Source organism: Manis javanica, chromosome 11, assembly GCF_040802235.1.
Source record: "Manis javanica isolate MJ-LG chromosome 11, MJ_LKY, whole genome shotgun sequence".
NCBI lineage: Eukaryota > Metazoa > Chordata > Mammalia > Pholidota > Manidae > Manis > Manis javanica.
The window spans coordinates 35,562,327-35,582,475 of NC_133166.1; the positions used below are offsets into that span (position 1 = coordinate 35,562,327).

At 42.1% G+C, this 20,149-nt stretch overlaps 1 protein-coding gene across 1 annotated transcript; it reads left to right on the plus strand.

Moving 5' to 3' along the window:
* The first annotated feature begins 2,176 nt into the window (after window positions 1–2,176).
* Window positions 2,177–7,167, plus strand: LOC108404051 (calcitonin gene-related peptide 2). Its single transcript, XM_017671480.3, has 5 exons — window positions 2,177–2,452; window positions 3,500–3,594; window positions 3,833–3,976; window positions 5,961–6,141; window positions 6,723–7,167. The coding sequence occupies exons 2-4, from the start codon at window positions 3,509–3,511 to the stop codon at window positions 6,118–6,120; spliced, it is 390 nt and encodes a 129-aa protein (XP_017526969.2). The 5' UTR covers window positions 2,177–2,452; window positions 3,500–3,508; the 3' UTR covers window positions 6,121–6,141; window positions 6,723–7,167.
* The last annotated feature ends 12,982 nt before the right edge of the window (window positions 7,168–20,149 follow it).

Here is a 20,149-nt window from a genome sequence, read left to right on the forward strand (position 1 = left end):
GTAGGCAGGGTCTCTGGAGAGGCTGCCGGACTTTAAGCTCTCCGCCCTAAGGGTTCAAAGTTCCCTCCAAATTCATACTGGTCTTTGGGGAGGTTCCCCGGCCCCGACTCCTGCGCTCCCCGCGGGCTTCCCCGGCTGAACGCGCGTCTCTGAAGACTTGGTTAACGCTAGGGCGCCTGGGGTTCTAGGGTCTGGGGCCTTCCAGGCAGCCTCTCCGACCCAGCCCTCCCCTCGGCCCCGACGCTGGCCCGTAGCTCTGTGTCCCTAGAGCTCTGTAGAAAGCGGTGCAGCCCGGGGCTGCTGGGGCTGGCGCCATGCTTTGCCAACACCCAGAGACCGTGGCAGTGGTCCGGGAAGAGGAGGTGTAGAGCGCAGAGGCGTCAGTCAGTGCCTCTCAGCTGCGCCTTTCCCCCCAGTCGCCGGCAGAATAGGGGAGAGAGTGGGACAAGTGTCCCCTCGCATTTGTAGGACTTTTGGAGCAAGGGTCCGCTATTAAAGGACTCCCCAGTGTCGCTGCTTACATCCCAATGCGAGCCCAACAACTTGGGAGCTCAGCGACCTTCCCACTGTTACAGAGGCATCCCTTCCAGAGCAGCGTTCCTGCTGTGGGATTGCAAAGGTCTCGGGAGTCCTCCTGCCCTGCTTCCCGCCGCCGCAGCCCGGAGCTAAGTTCCTGGTGCCTCGCCGGGTTCGTAGGGTCAATTCCAGGACCTGCGGCCACTGCGCACCCTGCCTGCAGGGGCAACGGGCCCGGCAAGAGACCCCCGACTGGGCCGTCAGGATTCTTTGGGGGGTGTTACTTGAAGTTTTGACTGCCCCGCAACTCGTCCTCGCACCGCAAGCAGGGTCTTGCCACAGAAAGTAAGACCCGGGGACCTAGACTAACAAACTGCTTCCCTGCCCCCCAACTCTTTTCTAACCTGCAGAAACAATAAGTATCAGTCGCCGGGATCCCTCCAGCCTCTGTTTCGTCTCCTGCCCCGCACCCCTGGGAAAGGTTTTCTGCATAGAGGAGGGGCGGGTGGGCGCAGCCACCACACAGCGCGGGGCTAGCCTGAGGTCCGAGGGTGGGTGGCGCTCCCTCATTTTCTTCTCGCTACCCCCAATCCACTCTGCGCCCCTTCTGCGGGAGATGGGATCTCCCCGCGCCCAAGTGCGGCGAGCGCCCGCAGCGCGGACTCCCAGAACTTGGCTTTCTTTCAAGAAAAAGGGAGAGGCTGAGTTCTTGAGAGAGGATATGCGAGTGTCTCTGTGTGTGCTTGGGGGACAATGTGTACCCCTGTGTATATAAAACGTGCATGTTTCCGAAAGCAGAAACTCGCTGGGTTGCCTTTGGGTCTGGGTGAAGTGGATTTGGGTTGGTGCACGCGCTCCTTGGAAGCAGCTGGTGAGGGCGGGTGTGTTGCAGCGAGTGCTGGCTGTCTACAGGCGTGTCCGTTTGTGAAAGAGAAAAACAGAGCGTGTGGCTGGGGTGCAGGTATGTGAGTAGACTCAGCAAACAAGTGCTTCAGGGAAGAGGGACAGGGGTATAGGGAGAGAAATCTAGAGAACCCGCATAGGCTGTCCCAGCCCAGCAGCTTGGCAAACAGAAGCCAGAGGCGCCAGGCAGCTGTGTAAACCAACCGCGGCGCTGCAGTGAAGGGTCCCGGGTTAGGATGGGGGGCGTTGAAGCCTCAGTCAAGGGTTCGGGGTAAAAGGGGGATTCCTAGCCCTCTGTGCAGGCAGTGCCTGCTTAGCTACCCCCCCACCCACCCACCAGTCCTCTCTTCCAGTCCTACACATCCCCCGGGAGAGAGGTGAAGGAGGCTTGGCTGCCAGACTGGAAGCAAGACAACTTTTTTTAGGTGGCCAAGGACGTCAGGTGGAGGGGGAGGGGAGGGAGAGGAGGATATTCCAGGAGTACCCCAGGTGGTCCAAAGAGATAAATCTTTCAAGGTCCCTCTCCCCAACCATCCACCTCCCCCACAGTGGGCTGCTTCAGCTGAGGTCCCTTTAGAACTCAGGACTGCTGTTTAACCTCCGGGGGTTCAGGTGGCCGAGCTGGGTCTGCGCTGGAGGAGCAGGAGGGGGTGCGAGGCCAGAGTTCAAGCACCAAGAAAGTGAGAGATGTTCTGGTCCTCTGTTGGTGATGCCTAAATCTCTGAATTGCCCCCACTTTCCAGACGTCGAAGGCTTTCCATCTTCTCCCTCTCCAAGCAGTGATCTCATTGCAAATGACAGTCTGAGAGGATGGTTCCCTCCCTAGAGGACCGATGCAGGAGCGGGAGCAATGACGCAATCGGAGCTGGTAGGTCCTGGACACTTTGGATTGGCCGCGCGGACTCGTGGGGAGCCCCCCTTCCACTATCACTGGCATAAGAGTCCAGAGCTTCTCTGGGAAGACGCCCACAGCAGGCGTTGTGTCCATCGGGGGGACCGGCTGCTCACGCTCTCCTGAAACTCGCGTCACTAGGTGAGGAACCTCCTACTCCTGCTGGGATTACTTATTCAGTTTGCTCCATCTGCTTGCCTGTCTTTCTTTTGCTTCTTACGGCCATCTCGGCCCATCTACAGCCAGGTGCAGCTAGCTATCCGTCCTGCTCTGGGGAAGGAGGGAGGATGGGATGGTCACTGCATTTTCTTCTAACTAGCACGAGTCCAACCTCAGTATTCCCAGGGCTTCTCCTGGATGCTGGACTTTCTGCAAACTCGGTTAGGCAGGTCTACCGCCTCTGCGTGTGTGGATCCTGCCAGAGTACGGTCTGGCAGTAGCCTGCAGAGGTGTGCATCCTCAGGGATCACACTTGGTCCCCAGAATGGTGGAGCCCTGAGCCTTCCACCAAGGTGCCTCCAGCCTGCAAGTGTCCCTGGGCCATTGGGTGCAGTCAGCCAACCTGGACAGTGGGCTCACCTCGGGGTGCTGGCTCCCAGCACTTGCTGCTAAACTGAGCTCCAGCAAAAGCAGACTGTGGTGGCAGAGTTCAGAGACACCAGTAATTGGCACGTTAAAGAATTCCCCAAATCTAAACCCATAGATTGACAGATTAGCACTCCCTTCCAATTTACCCTTCCTGCTCTCCTCCCCTCCCAGTTAGCAGTGGGAAGTTTAGCCAAGGGGAAGGTGGTCCTCGATTTCTCAGTCCCCGAGAAGACAGGCGCAATGGGAGAGCAAATATACACCTGAGTTTGGTCTGGGACTTTTCTGTGGTTTCCGCATAGGGCAAAAGTTGTGGGGTTGTGTGCTTGTTCACAGGTGACTTTTCCCTGACTTTTCACGCAACAAAACCAGATTCCCCACCTTCTCCCCAGGACACTTGTTTCTGCTCTGCCAAGCCATTCACTACAATGTATCTTTTGAGATTTACAGCACCCAGCGGGCAGAATGAAAGGAACAGCAGCATGGGGACGTGCTGTGAGGTTACAAGGCTATTGTGGCTGAGGGGGTACTGGAAAATAGGTCTGTGGGCTCCCTACCGTGCTCCGTCTTTGTGCAGTGGCTTATGGTCACTCTCTCTTGCAGAGAGGCGTCATGGGCTTTGGGAAGTCCTCCCCCTTCCTGGCTCTCAGCATCTGGGTCCTGTGCCAGGCGTGCAGCTTCCAGGCAACACCACTCAGGTGAGAGAGTAGAGCCACCAGAGCACTCCTCTTCCACTGCCCCTGGGACCAGGCTGTTTTGTGCCTCTGAAGTCACAGCAGAGAGGTTCCCCATAAATTTACACCCTCAGGTGGCCACTGGCCTCCAGCGCACATCACAGGGGCAGTCACAGAGGCCAGGAGTCAGGCTGCTTGTCCTGGGAAGGAGGCAGGCAGGAGCTCAGAGCCTATATTGAGTTTGCTTCCCCTCTGGTCCCAGGTGGGCTTTGGACAGCCTCCCAGACCCGGCTGCCCTCAGTGAGAAGGAAGGACGTCTCCTGCTGGCTGCCCTGCTGAAGGCCTATGTGCAGAGGAAGACCAATGAGCTGGAGCAAGAGCAGGAGCAGGAGACAGAAGGCTCCAGGTAATACTCTCCACCCAATGCTGGCATTTTCCAGGAGGACATATCCCAGAGAGGTAGGAAAAACGAGATCTGGCTAGGAGTCCAGCAGGTTGTAACAATGGCCCTAGAGACCAGTCATTCTCCAGTTCTATGGAAGACAGAGATCCAGTTGAGTGTGGTTAAAAACATTAAAAACGCTGACTCCTGATAGCTGTGAGGAGGTGTGGAATTACTTACTCTGGGAATTGTTCTGGCTGTACTGAGAACTCCTAGCATTCGATGAATTACGACTGGTAAGTGTGAAGCCAGGGCTCAGGATGTTTTAAAAATTTAACCTGGTGTGTGTTGTTTTTTCACACCTGCAAGCAGCCTTCATTGCACATTTTCGAGATGAAACCAAAGGCCTTACAGAGGGTGGGGGCAGGTAGAGCAGTATCTGAGGTAGGTTTGGGGTCTTTAGATATGTAGGGTCTGTGGAGATTGCATGTTGTCATGGAGCCAGACACCCTTCCCCAGCATCACCTCCCTGTGCATCTGGAGCTTGGAGCACATACTAGCCCCTGGCTTGGCTGCAGCACTGCCTGGGCAGAAGCACATGTTGACCTGTATTGACTCTGAGAACCTCTCTGCAGAGCATGAAGGATGGAACAGCATGTAGAATGCCTAAAAAGGTCACCCCTTCCCCACCTAAACCCATCCCTATGCTTCTCTAGCTCAGCGAATCTGAGTTCTCCTAATGGAGGCTGTGTGAACTGCCCTCCTGCTTGCCCCTCCTACCTCTGCTCCAAGTGCCCCTCCCTGATCTAACCTTCTGCATGACTGCACACGGGGCTGACCCAGTGCATGGTGCTGTCTGGCATGTCTTTTCTCTGCAGCCTGGATGGCTCCAGAACTAAGCGGTGCAGTAATCTGAGTACCTGTGTGCTGGGCACATACTCGAAGGACCTGAACAACTTTCATACGTTCTCTGGCATCGGCTTCGGGGCTGACACGCCTGGCAAGAAAAGGGACATGGGCAGCAGCTTGGAGGGGGGACCACTACCCCCACTTTAGGGTGCCCCAGGATGCCAATTGAACTCCTCCCCTTCCTTCCTGATTTTTTTTTCTTGCTCCCACTGATGAACTTGATGCATGCAGATTTTACTCTGATTGCTCTTCAAGCTGGTATTGGAAGCTTTATTGATGACAGAGAATGGCAGGAATCTCAGGATGGAAGGAAAGAGAGCAGGACTCAAAGACCAGGTTGGAGATAAGAGACAGTGAGGGAAACTTGTTGAGATCTCAGAGAATTTCATGGTAGAGCCCTCTGATTCCTGCTTCGTCTTTCATGCCTCATCATTGCTAAATAAACCTATTCCCTAAAAAGGATTTGTGCTGTGGTGGTCATTACACTGGTCCCTGCCCAAGGCTTGAGAGGGCCAAGGGCCTGTGCTTAAAAGCAGTCTTAGCCTGTGGGAAGCCGGATACAGGGCTTGGTGAGCAGTCCTGGTGAATCAGCTCCAGCATCAAGAACAAGTGTGCTGAGCAGGTAAGCACTTCTGGGGGAGGATGCTGCAAACCTTGTTCTCTGAGACCTTTCCAGGTAAGGCTTTGGGTGATTTTTGTTTTCTCAAAGAAAGTGATTTTTAGGGTGTTTGTGGCTGGGATATGGCCGCAGTATGCTCCTTGTCTGTTTTGGACTGGGCTGGACCTTTGCTGGCCACAGCTTCATAGTCCCAAAGGGACTGTATGTATGGGGCAATAAGGGCAGGGTTTCAACACGTGCCCCTTGGCTTGGAACTGGGTTTTTTCATGAAGGTCTTTGGGCAGGGCTCCTAGCAAATGCTGCCAGGCCATTTCCCTTAACAGCTTTGATAATTGCATTTAGGAGAAACACTGATTCTTAAGTGGTGTGTCAAAGAGCTGCAGTTCTCTTTATGAAGGTCCCATGGGGCAGGCTCCTGCTTCCCCCTTGCCAAGCCTCTCACTGACAGGCCTTCTCTTCTTTCTCCACCCTGTAAATCAGCATCGCCGCCCAGAAGAGATCCTGCAACACTGCCACCTGTGTGACCCATCGGCTGGCAGGCTTGCTGAGCAGATCCGGGGGCGTGGTGAAGAACGACTTCGTGCCCACCGATGTGGGTTCGGAAGCCTTTGGCCGTCGCCGCAGGGACCTTCAGGCCTGAGCAGCTAACTGACTCCAGAAAGTAGGTGACTGCTCTTGTACAATTGGATGGGAGGGGAAGGGATTTGGAGGTTACAATCCACACTTGGAAACCCACTAGTCCTGGTTGATGTGCAGGTCCTTTCCCTCCAATTACATTCTTCATCCAGAGGTAGTGAACCCCTTCTACAACTGAGCTTAAAATCAGAGCACTAGGACAGACTGCAGGTATCCAGTGCCATTTTTCTGAGAAGATATATGAAAAAAAAAATGCTTTCTGGATTCAGAAAGGGTGGGCCCTATAGCATAGCCAGGGCCACTCATCATTAATGAACACAGGTTCAGAAGGCAATGGACCCCTGACTGGTTCATAGATTCAGACCAGAGGGCTGTAATCATCATACTACTGCTAACATTAATAGTGACCATTGAATTGTTTTTATCATTTGCCTTATAAACCTGCTTACTTCTCACCCATAATCTGTCAATGCTGTTTAAAGAAGTAATTCTCTAAGTTTGTGTTCTTTTCAGTAATAATTGTGATTATTCCCTTCTTGTCCTTATTATACTGTTTCTATTTCTTCTTCTCCTTCTCCTCCTTTTAAATTTTATTTTCCACCCCAGGGTACCATGAAGCTGAACTCACCACTTCTATTAATTTCTGTTGACAACTCTGGTGAGAAGGCCGCATGGAAGATATATATGTTTGCATCCTAATAGATACTGAAAAAAAAAGCACCTTTGTCACTCAACAGGAATGAAACTGAATGCAAAATAAGCTAATTCCATATGTTGTGCATCCTTTTTATATTTGATTCTATATGCAGTAAATGTGATGGCAACTCTCATTGGCTTATGTGGTAGCAAACTGACTCTTTGAGAGCTGTCCTATCGGTCAAGGCAGATCTGCCAGAGCTTAGGAGGGGCATTGAATCCCTGCCTCTGTGGCCTCTGGGGACACATGGTAATGCAGATGCTATGCTTTATTGTTTAAGAACATGATTGTATGATTTGTGTAAGGAAATGTGAATATTGTGCCATTTGTGAACTTCATCAAGATTAAAAACTTATTTTGGATACATGTGTTTCAAGACCCTGGTGGTTCACTTCAACTTGTTTTCCTATGTGATAATAATAACAATAAGAGTTGACATTTTTTGAGTCTTACTATGGGCCACATGATGTTCTAAGACAGTACTTTATACCTGTTAATTCATTTAATCTTCATGACGACTCAATTCATTTAATCTTCATGACGACTCCATGGAGTCTATACCATTATTATTTCCACTTCACATCTGAGGAAACAGAGGCGTGGAGAAGTGAGTCCAAGGTCACACAGACAGTGGTGAACTCAGGTGTTAGTTTCCAGAGCTTACGGTTGGATCACTGCACTGTATGCTTCTCAACAATGGCTCCTGATGTTTTCTGGAGACGTGGGAGCCATTTTCTGATCCAGCTGCCTCACATGGTAAATCCTCAGATTTTGAAGACAAATGGAACATTTTATACAAACAACCTGGTCCTTATATAATAAAATGAATCCCTTCTTTCTATTACTTAGTGCTATAGATTTGAATGCTTGTGTGTTCCCCCTAGTTTTTATGTTGAAACCTAACACCCAAATTGATGGTGTTAGGAGGGGGGATCTTTGGGAGGTGATTAGGTCATAAGGGTGGTCCCCTCATGAATGAGATTAGAGCCCTTACAAATGGGGTGGGAGAGAATTCCCTCACCCCTTCCTCTGGGTCAGGCTACACTGAGAAGACTGCTGTGAATGAGGATGTAGGCCCCCCACCAGATGCTGAATCTGCTGGTGCCTTGATCTTGGACTTCCAGCCTCTAGAACTGTACACCATTTATGCACCATCTATTAACTTCCCCCATATATCATTACATAAATATATCCATAAATATTTTCCCATAAATGGGAAGTACTCTTCAAACGTAATCACAATCTCATTTAACAGTTGAAGTAAATTAACAGTTATTTCTTAATTCTTTACTATCTCACATTCAGCCATAGTTCAGATTCCTCAAATTATTTTATATATTTTTTTGCATGTACATACATATATATACATACATGCACATATACATAGGGCTCAAATTATGTCTTCACATTAGATTGATATGTTTTAAGGCCCTTCTAATCTAGAGGTTCCTTCTCCATTGTCTTTGTCCTCTTGCAATTTAAGTTAGAGAAACTAGGTTATTAGTCCAATAGAATAGTCCATTCTGAATTTTGATGACCACATCCTTGTGGTGAAGTTTGAAATGTCCCTTGACCTTTCTGTACTTCTCGTGAATCAGAGTGAGTGGGGGGAGGAGAAGTAAAGCGGAGGACAGGTCATGTAGAACTGCAGCGCATAGGAAAGACTCTGGCTCTGTATTAGTCGATTTCCAGTCAGTAAAACAGAAACCACATCAGTAATTTTAACAGAAAGAGTAATAGAAGAAACTGACTAAGCACGTAGTAAGGTCCTGAAGAGACAAGAGTTAGTGCAGAGATAGAAAGTAAAGGAAGCAGTGATCACCCCCAAGGCTAAGGGAACAGAAAGTGGGGTAAGTAGGATCTAGAAGTTTGGAGGATTCTCAGACCACTGAGAAGGGAGGTCAGCTGATGCTGGCATCTTTGAGAGGTGCCATAAGACTGTTCTAGGAGTGTGGAAAAACCAAACAAACTTGGAAACTTCTACCAAGTTCCCTGCCAGAGTGAACTGTGCGGATGACCCTGACAGAGGCAGCAATCAAAACAGGCAGAAGCAAGTTTCCTCCTCTTCATGCTTTCTTGTCTCCTTTTAGGGCCCCCAGTTGGCAGAACCTAATGGAGACCCACCTGACAAAGGAAAACGTGGTTTGAAGAGTCCCAGCTCCGGTATCACTTTCTAAACATATTTTAAATTTGCTAGAGAAAAGTCAATTCTTTTGGGGTGTAGTTCTGTGATTTTTTTTGACAAATTTGACATTAAGTCATATAATCACCACCACAATTAAGGTACAAAACAGTTTTGTCCCTCCTCAAAAGCCCCCCCTCGCTTCTCCTTTGCCATCAATGGCTCCCCCAACCCTCAATCCCAGGTAACAACTGTTATGTCCTGTGTTCTCACAGTTTTTAAAAATAGTTATCTCTCAAAATTGAGAATATAATGGGCATCTAACACTGTATTAGTTTCAGGTGTATGACATAATGATTTGATGTATGTATATACTGCAAAAATGTTCTCCCCCCTCTAAGTTTGATTACCATCCTTTGCCACCTATAAATTTTTTCTTGTGATGAGAAGTTTTAAGATATACTCTCTTAACAACTTAAAATATATAATACAGTGTTGTTAGCTAGTCACATGCTGTACATTATATCCCAAGGACTGGTTTATAACCTATAACTGGGAGTTTGTACCTATTGACCTCCTTCACCTATTTTGCCCACCCCCACCCCCTGCCTCTTGGAACCATCAATCTGTTCTCCGTTTTTATGAATTAGTTTTTTTTAGATTCCACTTATAAGTGATATCATATGGTATTTGTGTTTCTCTGTGTGACTTATTTCACTTAGCATAATACCCTCAAGGTCCATCCATATTGTCAGAAACGGCAAGATTTCCTTCTTTTTCATGGTGAATAATATTCTATATTATATCATCTATCTATCTATCATCTATCTATCATCTAATGTCTATCTATATCTATCTATCATCTATCTATCTATCTATGTATCATCTATCTATCTATCTATCTATCTATGTATCATCTATCTATCTCTCTCTATCATATTTTCTTTATCTATTCATCTATGGACACTTAGGTTGTTGCCATGTTTTGGCTATTGTAAATAATGCTGCACTGAGTGTGGGGGTGCAGATATATTTTTGAGATAGTCAAAGATAAGTTGTCATATTTTGGAGGTCTATTTCTGGCTCTTTATTTTGCTCTATTGCTATCCGTCTATTCTTTTAATAATACCACACTGCCTTTATTACAGTAGCTTCATAGTAAGTCTTGAAATTGAGTAATGTCAGCCCTCTAACTTTGTTTTTCTCTTTCAAGGTTGTGTTGGTTATTTTAGGTTTTTTGTCTCTCCATATAAACTTGAGGATCAGTATATTGATATCTATGAAATATCTTAATAGAATTTTGATTGGGATTGCATTAAATTAATAAATTTGGGGAGAACTTACATCTTGACAATATTGAGTCATGAACATGAAATATCTCTCCATTTATTTAGTTCGTATTTGATTTCTGCCATCAGAGTTTTGTAGTTTTCCTCATATAGATCATGTACGTATTTTGTTATACTTACACCTAAGTATTTCATTTTGGGGGATACTAATGTAAACAATATTGTGTTTTTAATTTCAAATTCCATTTGTTTATTGTTGGTATACAGAAAGGCCATTGTATATTAACCTTGTGTCCTGCAGCCTTGCTATAATCGTTTATCACTTTGAGGAATTTTTCGGTGATTCAGATTTTCTACAAAGATAGTCATGTCATCTGTGAACAAAGACAGTTTATGTCTTCTTTCCTGATCTATACACCTTTTACTTCCTCTTACTTTATTGCACTAGCAGAGATTTCCAGCACAATGTTGAAAAGAGATTGTGAGAGGAGACATCCTTGCTTTTCTGTACTTGGTCTTAGTGGGACTGCTTCAAGTTTTTTCACGGGCAAGTTTCAAGTATGCTGTTAGCTCTAGGACTTCTCAGATAGTTTATCAAATGGAGAATGTTACCTTCTATTTCTCTAGTTTACTGAGAGTTTTTATCACGAATGGGTGTTGAATTTCATCAGATGCTTTTTCTGCATCTATTGAAATGATCATGTAGTTTTTCTTTCTTACTCTTTTGATGTGGATTACATTAATTGATTTTCAAATGTTGAATCATCGTTGCATAGCTGGAATAAATTCCACTTGGTGTATAATTTTCTTTTCTTGTAACATCGTTGTTTAGTTTTAGTATTAGAGTAATGTTGGCCTCATAGAATGAGTTGGGTGTTCCATCTCCTATCCTCTGTAGGGATTGTAGAGATTTGGTATATTTCTTCCTTAATGATTGGTCGACTTTGCCAGTGAACTCACCTAGGTCTGGTTTTCTGTTCTGGAAGGTTGTTAGTGATTCAATTTCTTTAACACATATGGTCCATTCAGATTCTCTATTTCTTGTGTGAGTTTTGGCAAGTTGTGTCTTTCAAGAAATTGGTCCATTTCATATTTTCTATTGATTTCCTGTTTTCAAGTTATTGATTTATGGTCTAATTCATACTATTTCTATTCTTCTACTTATTTTGGATTTAATTTGTTTATCTTTCTGTAGTTTCCTAAGGAAGCAACTTAGGTTATTGATTTTAGAGCTTTCTTCTTTATTAATATTTGTATTCAATGTTATAAATTTCCCTCTAAGTACTGCCTTCACTGCAGGCCACAGATTTTGATAAGTTTTCATTTTCACTTAGTTCACAATATTTAAAAATTCTCTTGCAATTTTTTCTTTGACCCATTGGTTATTTAGAAGTATGCTGTTTAATCTCTACATAGTTTGGATTTTCTAATTATCTTTCTGCTGTTGATTCTTAGTTTAATTCCATTGTGGTGTAAGAGCAGACATTGTATGATTCCTCTTTTTTTAAATTCATTAAGCTGTGTCATGTGGCCCAAAATATTGTCAGTAATATCCAGTTGAGTAATGATATTGTTGAGTTCAGTCTTTACTGCTTTTCTGCTTGTTGGATCTGTCCATTTCTAATGGAGTGGTGTTGAACTCTCCAATTATGATAGTGGGTCCATTTATTTTCTTACCTTTGAAGTCTGCTCTGTTTGAAATTAATAAAGCTACTTCTGCTTTCTTTTGAGTAGTGTTAGCATGGTGTACTTTATTTTACTTATTTACTTTTTTTCTTGAGGTATAGTTGTCATACAACATTTACTAGTTTCAGGTCTGTAACATAATGATTCAGTATTTTTGTATATATTGCAAAATGATCAGCACAATAAGTCTAGTTGAACATCTGCCACCATACAGTTACACAATTTTTTTTCTTGTGATGAGAACTTTTAAGATCTACTCTCTTAGCAACTTCAAATATGCAATACAGAATTATTAATTATAGTTACCATGCTATACACCAAATACACTCATTTACTTTAAATCTGTGTGTCTTTTCATTTAAAGTGGGTTTCTTATAGACAACATTTGGTTTTGTCTTGTTTTTTGATCCAATCTGACAATCCATATCTTTTAATTGGTGTGTTTAGACTTGACATTTGAAGTGATTATTAATATAGTTGGATTAATATCTACCATATTCATTTTGACCAGTGTGTGTGTGAGTGTTTATATATATATAATTTTTATTTTGGTATCATTAATCTACAATTACATGAACAACATTATGGTTACTAGACTCCTCTCATCATCAAGTCCCCACCACATACCCCATTCATCAAGTGCCCCCCACATACCCCATTACAGTCACTGTCTATCAGCATAGTAAGATGCTATAGAAACACTACTTGTCTTCTCTGTGTTGTACAGCCCTCCCCACTCCCCCCCTCTACATTATGTGTGCTAATAATAATGCCCCTTTCCCCCCTTCTCCCTCCCTTCCCACCCACTCTCCCCAGTCCCTTTCCCTTTGGCAACTGTTAGTCCATTTTTGGGTTCTGGGAGTCTGTTGCTGTTTTGTTCCTTCAGTTTTTTTCTTTATTCTTATGCTCCACATATGAGTGAAATCATTTGGTACTTGTCTTTTTCTGCTTGGCTTATTTCACTGAGCATAATACCCTCTACTCCATCCATGTTGTTGCAAATGGTAGGATTTGTTTTCTTCTTATGGCTGAATAATATTCCATTGTGTATATGTATATTTAACATTATAAGAAACTGCCAAACTGTTTTCTGAAGTGGCTGTACCATTTTGCATTTCCATCAGACATATATGAGAGTTCTCATAGTTCTACTAATATGTGTATAGTTGTATGTCATATGGTTTTAATTTAAATCTCCCTAATAACTAATGACACTGAGCATCTTTCCTGTGCTTGTTTGCCATCTGTTTATATGTCTGTTTGTTGAAGTGTCTGTTCAAATCTTTTACTCATTTTGTAGTGGTTTATTATTTATTTTTATTATATTTATTATTGTTGAATTTTGAGAAATTTCTTTACATATTGTGGGTGAAAGATTATTATCAGACATATAATTTCTAATAGTGCTTTTCCAATTGATGGGTTGCCTTTTCATTTTCTTATCCATTTTTCACAGAGCAAAAGTTTTTAATTTTGCTGAAGTCCAATTAATTATTTTTAAAGATAGATTGTGCTTTGGTGTCATATCTAAGAGTTCTGGCTAACCCATGCTTCTAAGGTCACAGTTACTTTATTCTGTATGTTTTCCTAACAGATTTTTGGTTTTATGGTTATGATCCATTTTGGGCTAATTTTTGTATAAGGTGGAAGGTGTAGGTCAAGGTAAGTTTCTTTGCATATAGATGGCCAATTGTTCCAACACCATTTGTTGAAAAGACTGTTATTTAGCTACTTAATTGTGTTTGTACCTTAGTCAGAAATCAATGTATCAGATTTGTGCGTGTGTGTTTCTGGACTCCCAGTTCTCTATTGATCAGTGTGGCTACATCTTTGCCAACACCACAGTGTTTGGATATACTTAAACATATCATAGTGTTGAAGCAAATCTGGAAATCAGATAGTGTGGGTCCTCCCTCCAATATTGTTAATTATTTTTCAAAATGATTTTGGCCATTCTAGATCCTTCATTTTTCCCTAGACTATCTATTTATCTTTTGGATGAAGTTGAGCAGGGCAATACATTTTTCCTCATCCTTTATTGTTTTCAGCCTGGATAATCACAACTGGCATATCTTTAAGTGTGATAATTATTCTCACTACTGAAAGCCCCTCTGGTGAAATTTTCATTTCTGTTATTTTATATTTCAAGTCCAGAATTTCTCTGGTTCTTTTACAGTAATTTATATCTTATTATTGGTATTGTATTTTTGGTGGGACAACATTCTTACATTTTCCTTTATTTTTTAGATACGGGTTCCTTTACTTATTTGAATATGTTAAAAAATAACTGATTTAAGATTTTGTCTAATAAGTCTAATGTGACCCCTGGGCAAAGTATCAAGAGACAAGAGACCCAGAAAAAAAAAGAAATTCCTCGCACACCCTTTGGCCCTCAGAGTTCTCCTTTTGCAGGGCCTTCTGTCAATGACACAGGTTTCCGTTGCCTGAACTGGTCCATCCCCGTGGCAGTGCAGCTCTGGGACTGAAGCAGGCCTTGGAACAGGTCCAGGAGACATAAAAGAGAAGAAAAAACAGTAAGATTCTAAAATTTTCTTTTTCTTCTTCCTTTAGCTAGAAAGAGGGCTGATTCTCTCAGGATTTTGTTGTCTGTGCCCACTGCACAATTCTATGACTGGGACAATTGTTGGGCTAAATTTAGAAGATAAAAGAGAAAAAAAACCAACCCCAGGAAACTTAATGGCATTTTTGTCACTCTTTTTCCCTCCCTAATGTGCATGTTCTTTCTTACTTTCAAGAGTCCTCAGGTAGATTATTTTGTATTCTGTCTGGAGTTTTTAGTCGTAATCAGCATGAAGACAGGTTGTAGGGGGTTTACTCCATTGTGGTCAGCACATTTAATTGATCATGATGCAATTAGATAATAATAATAATAATGATTTTTAATACTTGGAAATCATATAAGATTTTAAGACAAGTCAGTTTTCAAAGAAGAAATCATAGTGGAAGTATTAAATTTAAAAATCTAGACAGTTAAAATTTAAAATATCTAGAATTGAATGATAATGAAAATATCAGACATCAGAATTTGGGGATGCAGTGAAAGGTGGTAACTTCAGAAAATTTTATAGCCCTATACAATAATGTTAGAAAAGAAAACAGGTTAAATTTAATGAGATACATTTTAAATTGAACACATAAACTGAGGTGTTCAATTTGAGAAGTTAGAAAAGAAAAATGGAGGTAACCCAAATAAAGTGAAAAGGAGATAGTAAAGGTAAAAACAGAAATTAATGAAGTATAAGATGAAGATTTAACAAAGCTTAAAGTTTCTTCTTTGAAAAGACTAATGAAATTGACAGACCTCTAGTGAAGTTGAGCATTAAGAAAAGAAAGCAGATACAAATAACCAAGACTAGAAAAGAGAACATACCTGTAGATATGATGGAGATTAAATGATGGTAAAAGACTATCATAACTATATTTATGTTAATAAGGTTTACAATGTAGATGAAATGGGAAAATGCCTAGAAAATATTAAACTATTAAAACTCACTCAAGTAAGAAAGGGAATCCTGAATAATTACATAACTATGATATATTGAATCAGTTTTGTCAAATCTTTTCACAATGAACTCTTGGATTTACAGATGAGTTCAAATATTCAAGGAATGAATTCCACTTATATTCTGCTTCTATACAAAATTTTCCCAAGAATAGAAAAAGGAGAAATACTGCCTAACTCATTTTAGGAGGTCAGTGTGACAAAGATAAGTTTAGGAGAAAGGAAAATTATAGTTCAATCTCATGAATATAGGTAATATCCTAAGCAAAGTAATAGGAAACAAAGTATAGATGAAACACAAAATATACATATAACAACTCATCATGACCAATATTTGCTTGCCTCAAAACATGAGTGATTTCATGCTTGAAAATCCATTAATCCATAAAATTAATAAATTTAGTAATATTATAGTTAGCTCAGTATATGACATAATCTGAGAAAAACTCAAGAGTTAGCAGGCAATAGAAAGGAACATTTTTAACCTGGTTATAGGTATCTTTCCAAAACCTACAACAAATACCAATCTTAGTGAAGAAACATTAGAAACATTCCCTTTGATATCAACTAAAAATAAAGAAGTCTCTGCTTCTGTTCAGCAGTTTACAAGAAGTTCTAGCCAATTCACTAAAAATGAGTAAGAAAAAGAAGGCTGAAAGGTCAGGGAAAAAGTTTTTATAATTATACACATAGAATCCCCCAAGCAATATGCAAATAAAATTATTAGAATTAGTAAAAGTGTTTAGAAAAATGACAGGCCATGTGATCAATATGCCTCAAATTGAGTGATTTATAGTAAATGTATTTGACAATAAAGTAAATAAGTTATATCAATGACAATAGCAAAAATATGAAGAACATAGGAATAAATTAAACAAGAGTGTGTTGAGCAAATCATCAGATTTTACTGAGAGACACTGAAAAAAAAACATCTAAATAGTAAGAGACATGCCATGTACATGGCTTTAAAAGGTCAGTATCTTGAAAGTCTTAAATATCTTTAATTAAATTCAATGCAAATTCAATAAATAACTAAATAGGACTGTCCTTAGAATTTGGCAAGTTGATTCTAAAATTATCTAGAAGAGAAAATGATATCAGGAACAGCGAAAATGTTCCTGGAAAAGAATAAATTTTTTGAGGGTGGCTTGCCTTATCAGTTATTAAGGCTAGTTATAAACCTATAGTAACTAAGACAGAGTGGTAATAGTCGAGCAATTTGCCAATGGAAAATCATTAGGATCCTAGAAATAGACCCATGTATATATAAAATTTTGGCCCATTACAGAGGAACTATTCAATAAATGGTGTTCAGGCAGTTGGTTATCTCTGTGGAAAAAAAAAAGAACTTGGACCTGTCTCACACCTTGCAAAATAGCAATTCAGGATGGGCTAGGGACTCTACTCTGAAATGCAAACACTTGGAAAAACTGTGAGAGAAATCTTCTTGACCTCAGTGTAAAAGTCATCTTAAAAAACCTCAATGTTGCTAAACATAGAAGACAAAATCAATAAATTAAAAAATTCCTGTTTTTTGAAAAGGATGTAATAAAGGAACTGAAAAACAATTAGTAAACTAGTAGAGAGATTTGCAACATATAAATGGATATAGAATAGCATTATATCCTATATATGAGTGATCTATATCTTTATCATCTATCTATCTATCTATCTATCTATCTATCTATCTATCTATCTATCTATCTATCTATCTATCATCTATCTATCATCTCTATCTATCTATCTATCTATCTATCTATCTATCTATCTATCTATCTATCTATCTATCATCTCTATCTATCTATCTATCTATCTATCTATCTATCTATCTATCACTATCTATCTATCTATCTATCATCTATCATCATCATATATAGTAGGCATAAGGGGAACAGGACTTCTCTTGCAAAATAAAGGTATCTTCAAGCAAGGGAAAAAATCCTGTGAGCTGGGCATGAGAAGCTTATTTCTGAAGTATAATAGAGGAGCAGGGATTTTTGATATTTGAAGTCTCCCTGAATTTATCCAAAATATCTCCTCTCAAAAATCTCATTCCTGATCATGCTCATTCCTAATCAATGTCCTAATTTCACATAAGACACCTGTTGGTCATCTGATGTAGTTCCGTGGTAGCAGCCTCAAACTTGGGGTTTTGGTCATCTTGGCCCTATAATTGGTGGGAAATTTCTTTAGCACTATCATGGGAAGTCCTTGAGTTTCAGTTAATTCCTTGAACTTGAGAATTTTGGGATTTTAGGGGCATAATTATGCATCCATATCCACCCTGAGATCCTTGGATTCCCTATATTCTTACAATTAAGGGGGACTTGATTCAGACAACCATTTTTTTTTTCACTAAATGTCATAGTTGCTGGATTCCCATTCTGGAATATGATTGGGCTTTTGTGCTATTTGCCACACATCAGTTAGATAAATGATCCTACATTTCCCATATTCTGCACATTTTCCTGAGTGTCTATTTCCTGCACTCCACTCATGGTACCAATCTTTATATTGAAGTTCTTGGCTGTAGCAATACAAATAGACTTGTGCTCTGTCGTGCAGGAAGAAAATATTTTTGAAAGACTATTGGAACGTCATTGAATTCTTGTGTCAGAATGTGAGGAGTAGCTTAGCTGGGTGGTTCTGGTTCAGGGTCTCTTGTGAGGTTGCAGTCAAGATGTTAGCCAGAGCTGCAGTTCCAAAGATTTGAGGAGGACTGGAGGATCTGCTCCAAGCTCACCCAGGTGGCTCATGGCAGGAGGTTTCAGTTTCTTGCCAGGGGCCTCTTGATAAGGCTGTCCACGTCATTGCTTACCTCTGAGCAATTGATTGAAAGAGGAGAATGGCTGAGTGGGGAGAGAAAATGAGAGTGCAAGATGGAAGCTGCAGTGTCTCTTATACCCAAATCACTTCTGCCGTGTTCTACTGGTCACACAGACCAGCCCTTGTACTATGTGGGAGGGAATTACACAAAGGTATGGATACTAGGAGCAGGGATCACTGGAGACCATCTTGTAGGCCAAGTACAATGGCAAGTGGAGGACAAAGCTGGGAAATGTAAAATAATTATGGATGTTCTTGAAGGCTAGCCCAGCAAAATTGCAGAAAATATCAAAAAGTGAGAAGAGAGGTCTTCATGCTGTTGTTGCTGGTCTGATGAATATGACATTCAGTCATTCTATATTGCTGGGTCATTTGCTCAAGATTTACAATTCTGGGACATTTCTGAGCCCACCTCTTGGGCTTGTGTCCCCATTATGATGGGCTAGGGAGACATTCAGCTTCCATTGTGAGAAGCAAGCACTACCTTCCATCAAGACTACACACAATAGGGAATTCTCCAAATGGGAGATGAGGGTATTAATAGGAAAGAAAGCTTTAATGCTAGATGCCTCTCTTGCTCCTCAAACAAAACAAAACAAAACAAAACAAAACCACGCAATAAGACAATAGCCCATAGAGTCATATAAATTTAGGACTTCTAAGTGGTCAGTGTGATCTGTGGCTCTGAGAGATCTAAGCTGAATAATTAGATATGGCAGTCATTGGACATTGAATAGGAGGTAATGAAAACGCAGCAAATGTCTTTCAGAATTTGCTTTGGAAAAGAACAACCCTTTCTAAATAAGAGCATCCATGTAATGATTCTTGAGTTGCCATCAGATCCAAATCTCTAGAAAGGTAGAAGTCACTATACCTTGATCCATTGCAGACAATGGACAACATTTCCATTGTTCGGTATGTCTTGTGCTAGGGAATGATGTACTGCTTGCATAACTTTTAATTATTATGAAATGAGTATTGTGGATTGAGCTTGCTTATAGGGATATGAGAGTAAAGGATGAAGCCAGAGCTCCTCTGTAGGGGATAAAGTCTCTCCTATAGGGTAAGCTTACTCCTAGTCCCAGTTATCTGGGGGAACAAGTCTATTTCATATCAGAAACTAGAACTGGAGAGAAGAGGTCCAGGTAAGCAGAAGGGACTTGATCTCTTCTATGGTCTTGATTTCAGGGAAGGGCTGTTAGAATAGCTAGGAGGAGGATCAGCAGTGATGGGTGTTAAGATAGCCCTGGCAGGTGGAGGCAGGCTGGGAGCTGAGCTGGCAGGGAGCCAGGGAAGGGCACCAACCCTTTGAAGCTAGTTGATGGCAGTCTGTCTAGACTAGAAGTAAAGTGCTGTAGGCCTCTGGGCCCTGGGAATGAGCTCGTTGTTGTAAACCCAGACTTAGTAAAGTCAGTCTTCCTATTCCTTCAGTTTTTATGTACTCATTGCTTTCCATTTGGGTTCTGTAAAATTTTGAAAGTTCTGGGCAGTCTCAGCTGAACTCAGTGGGTTCCTGGGGAAGGGCCTGTGTTCTGCATGAATTGCAGAATCCTTATATAGAGAAGGCTTTATATATAAAGGAGAAGCCATAGTCTACTTGTTCTTGACCAGTAAGGTATTGGAAGTGCAGAATGAAGAAGTGGAGTTTAGTGGGGAGCATGGACATGGACCTTGCCTTTCCAAGTACCACTGAAGCCATGCCTAGAGAATCACCCCATCCCTGTGGGCCTTCCCCAAGCCAGACCATGGTCACCATGCTCCTGTCGCCTCCTTGGGACTCAAAAATGAACTGTCTCCACTGGCGCAAGGGTCTGGACTTTTTATCACTCAGCTACCAGGACAGTGAGCTAAAGAACTAAACATTTTTCAAGGACCTATGAAGCATGTGTG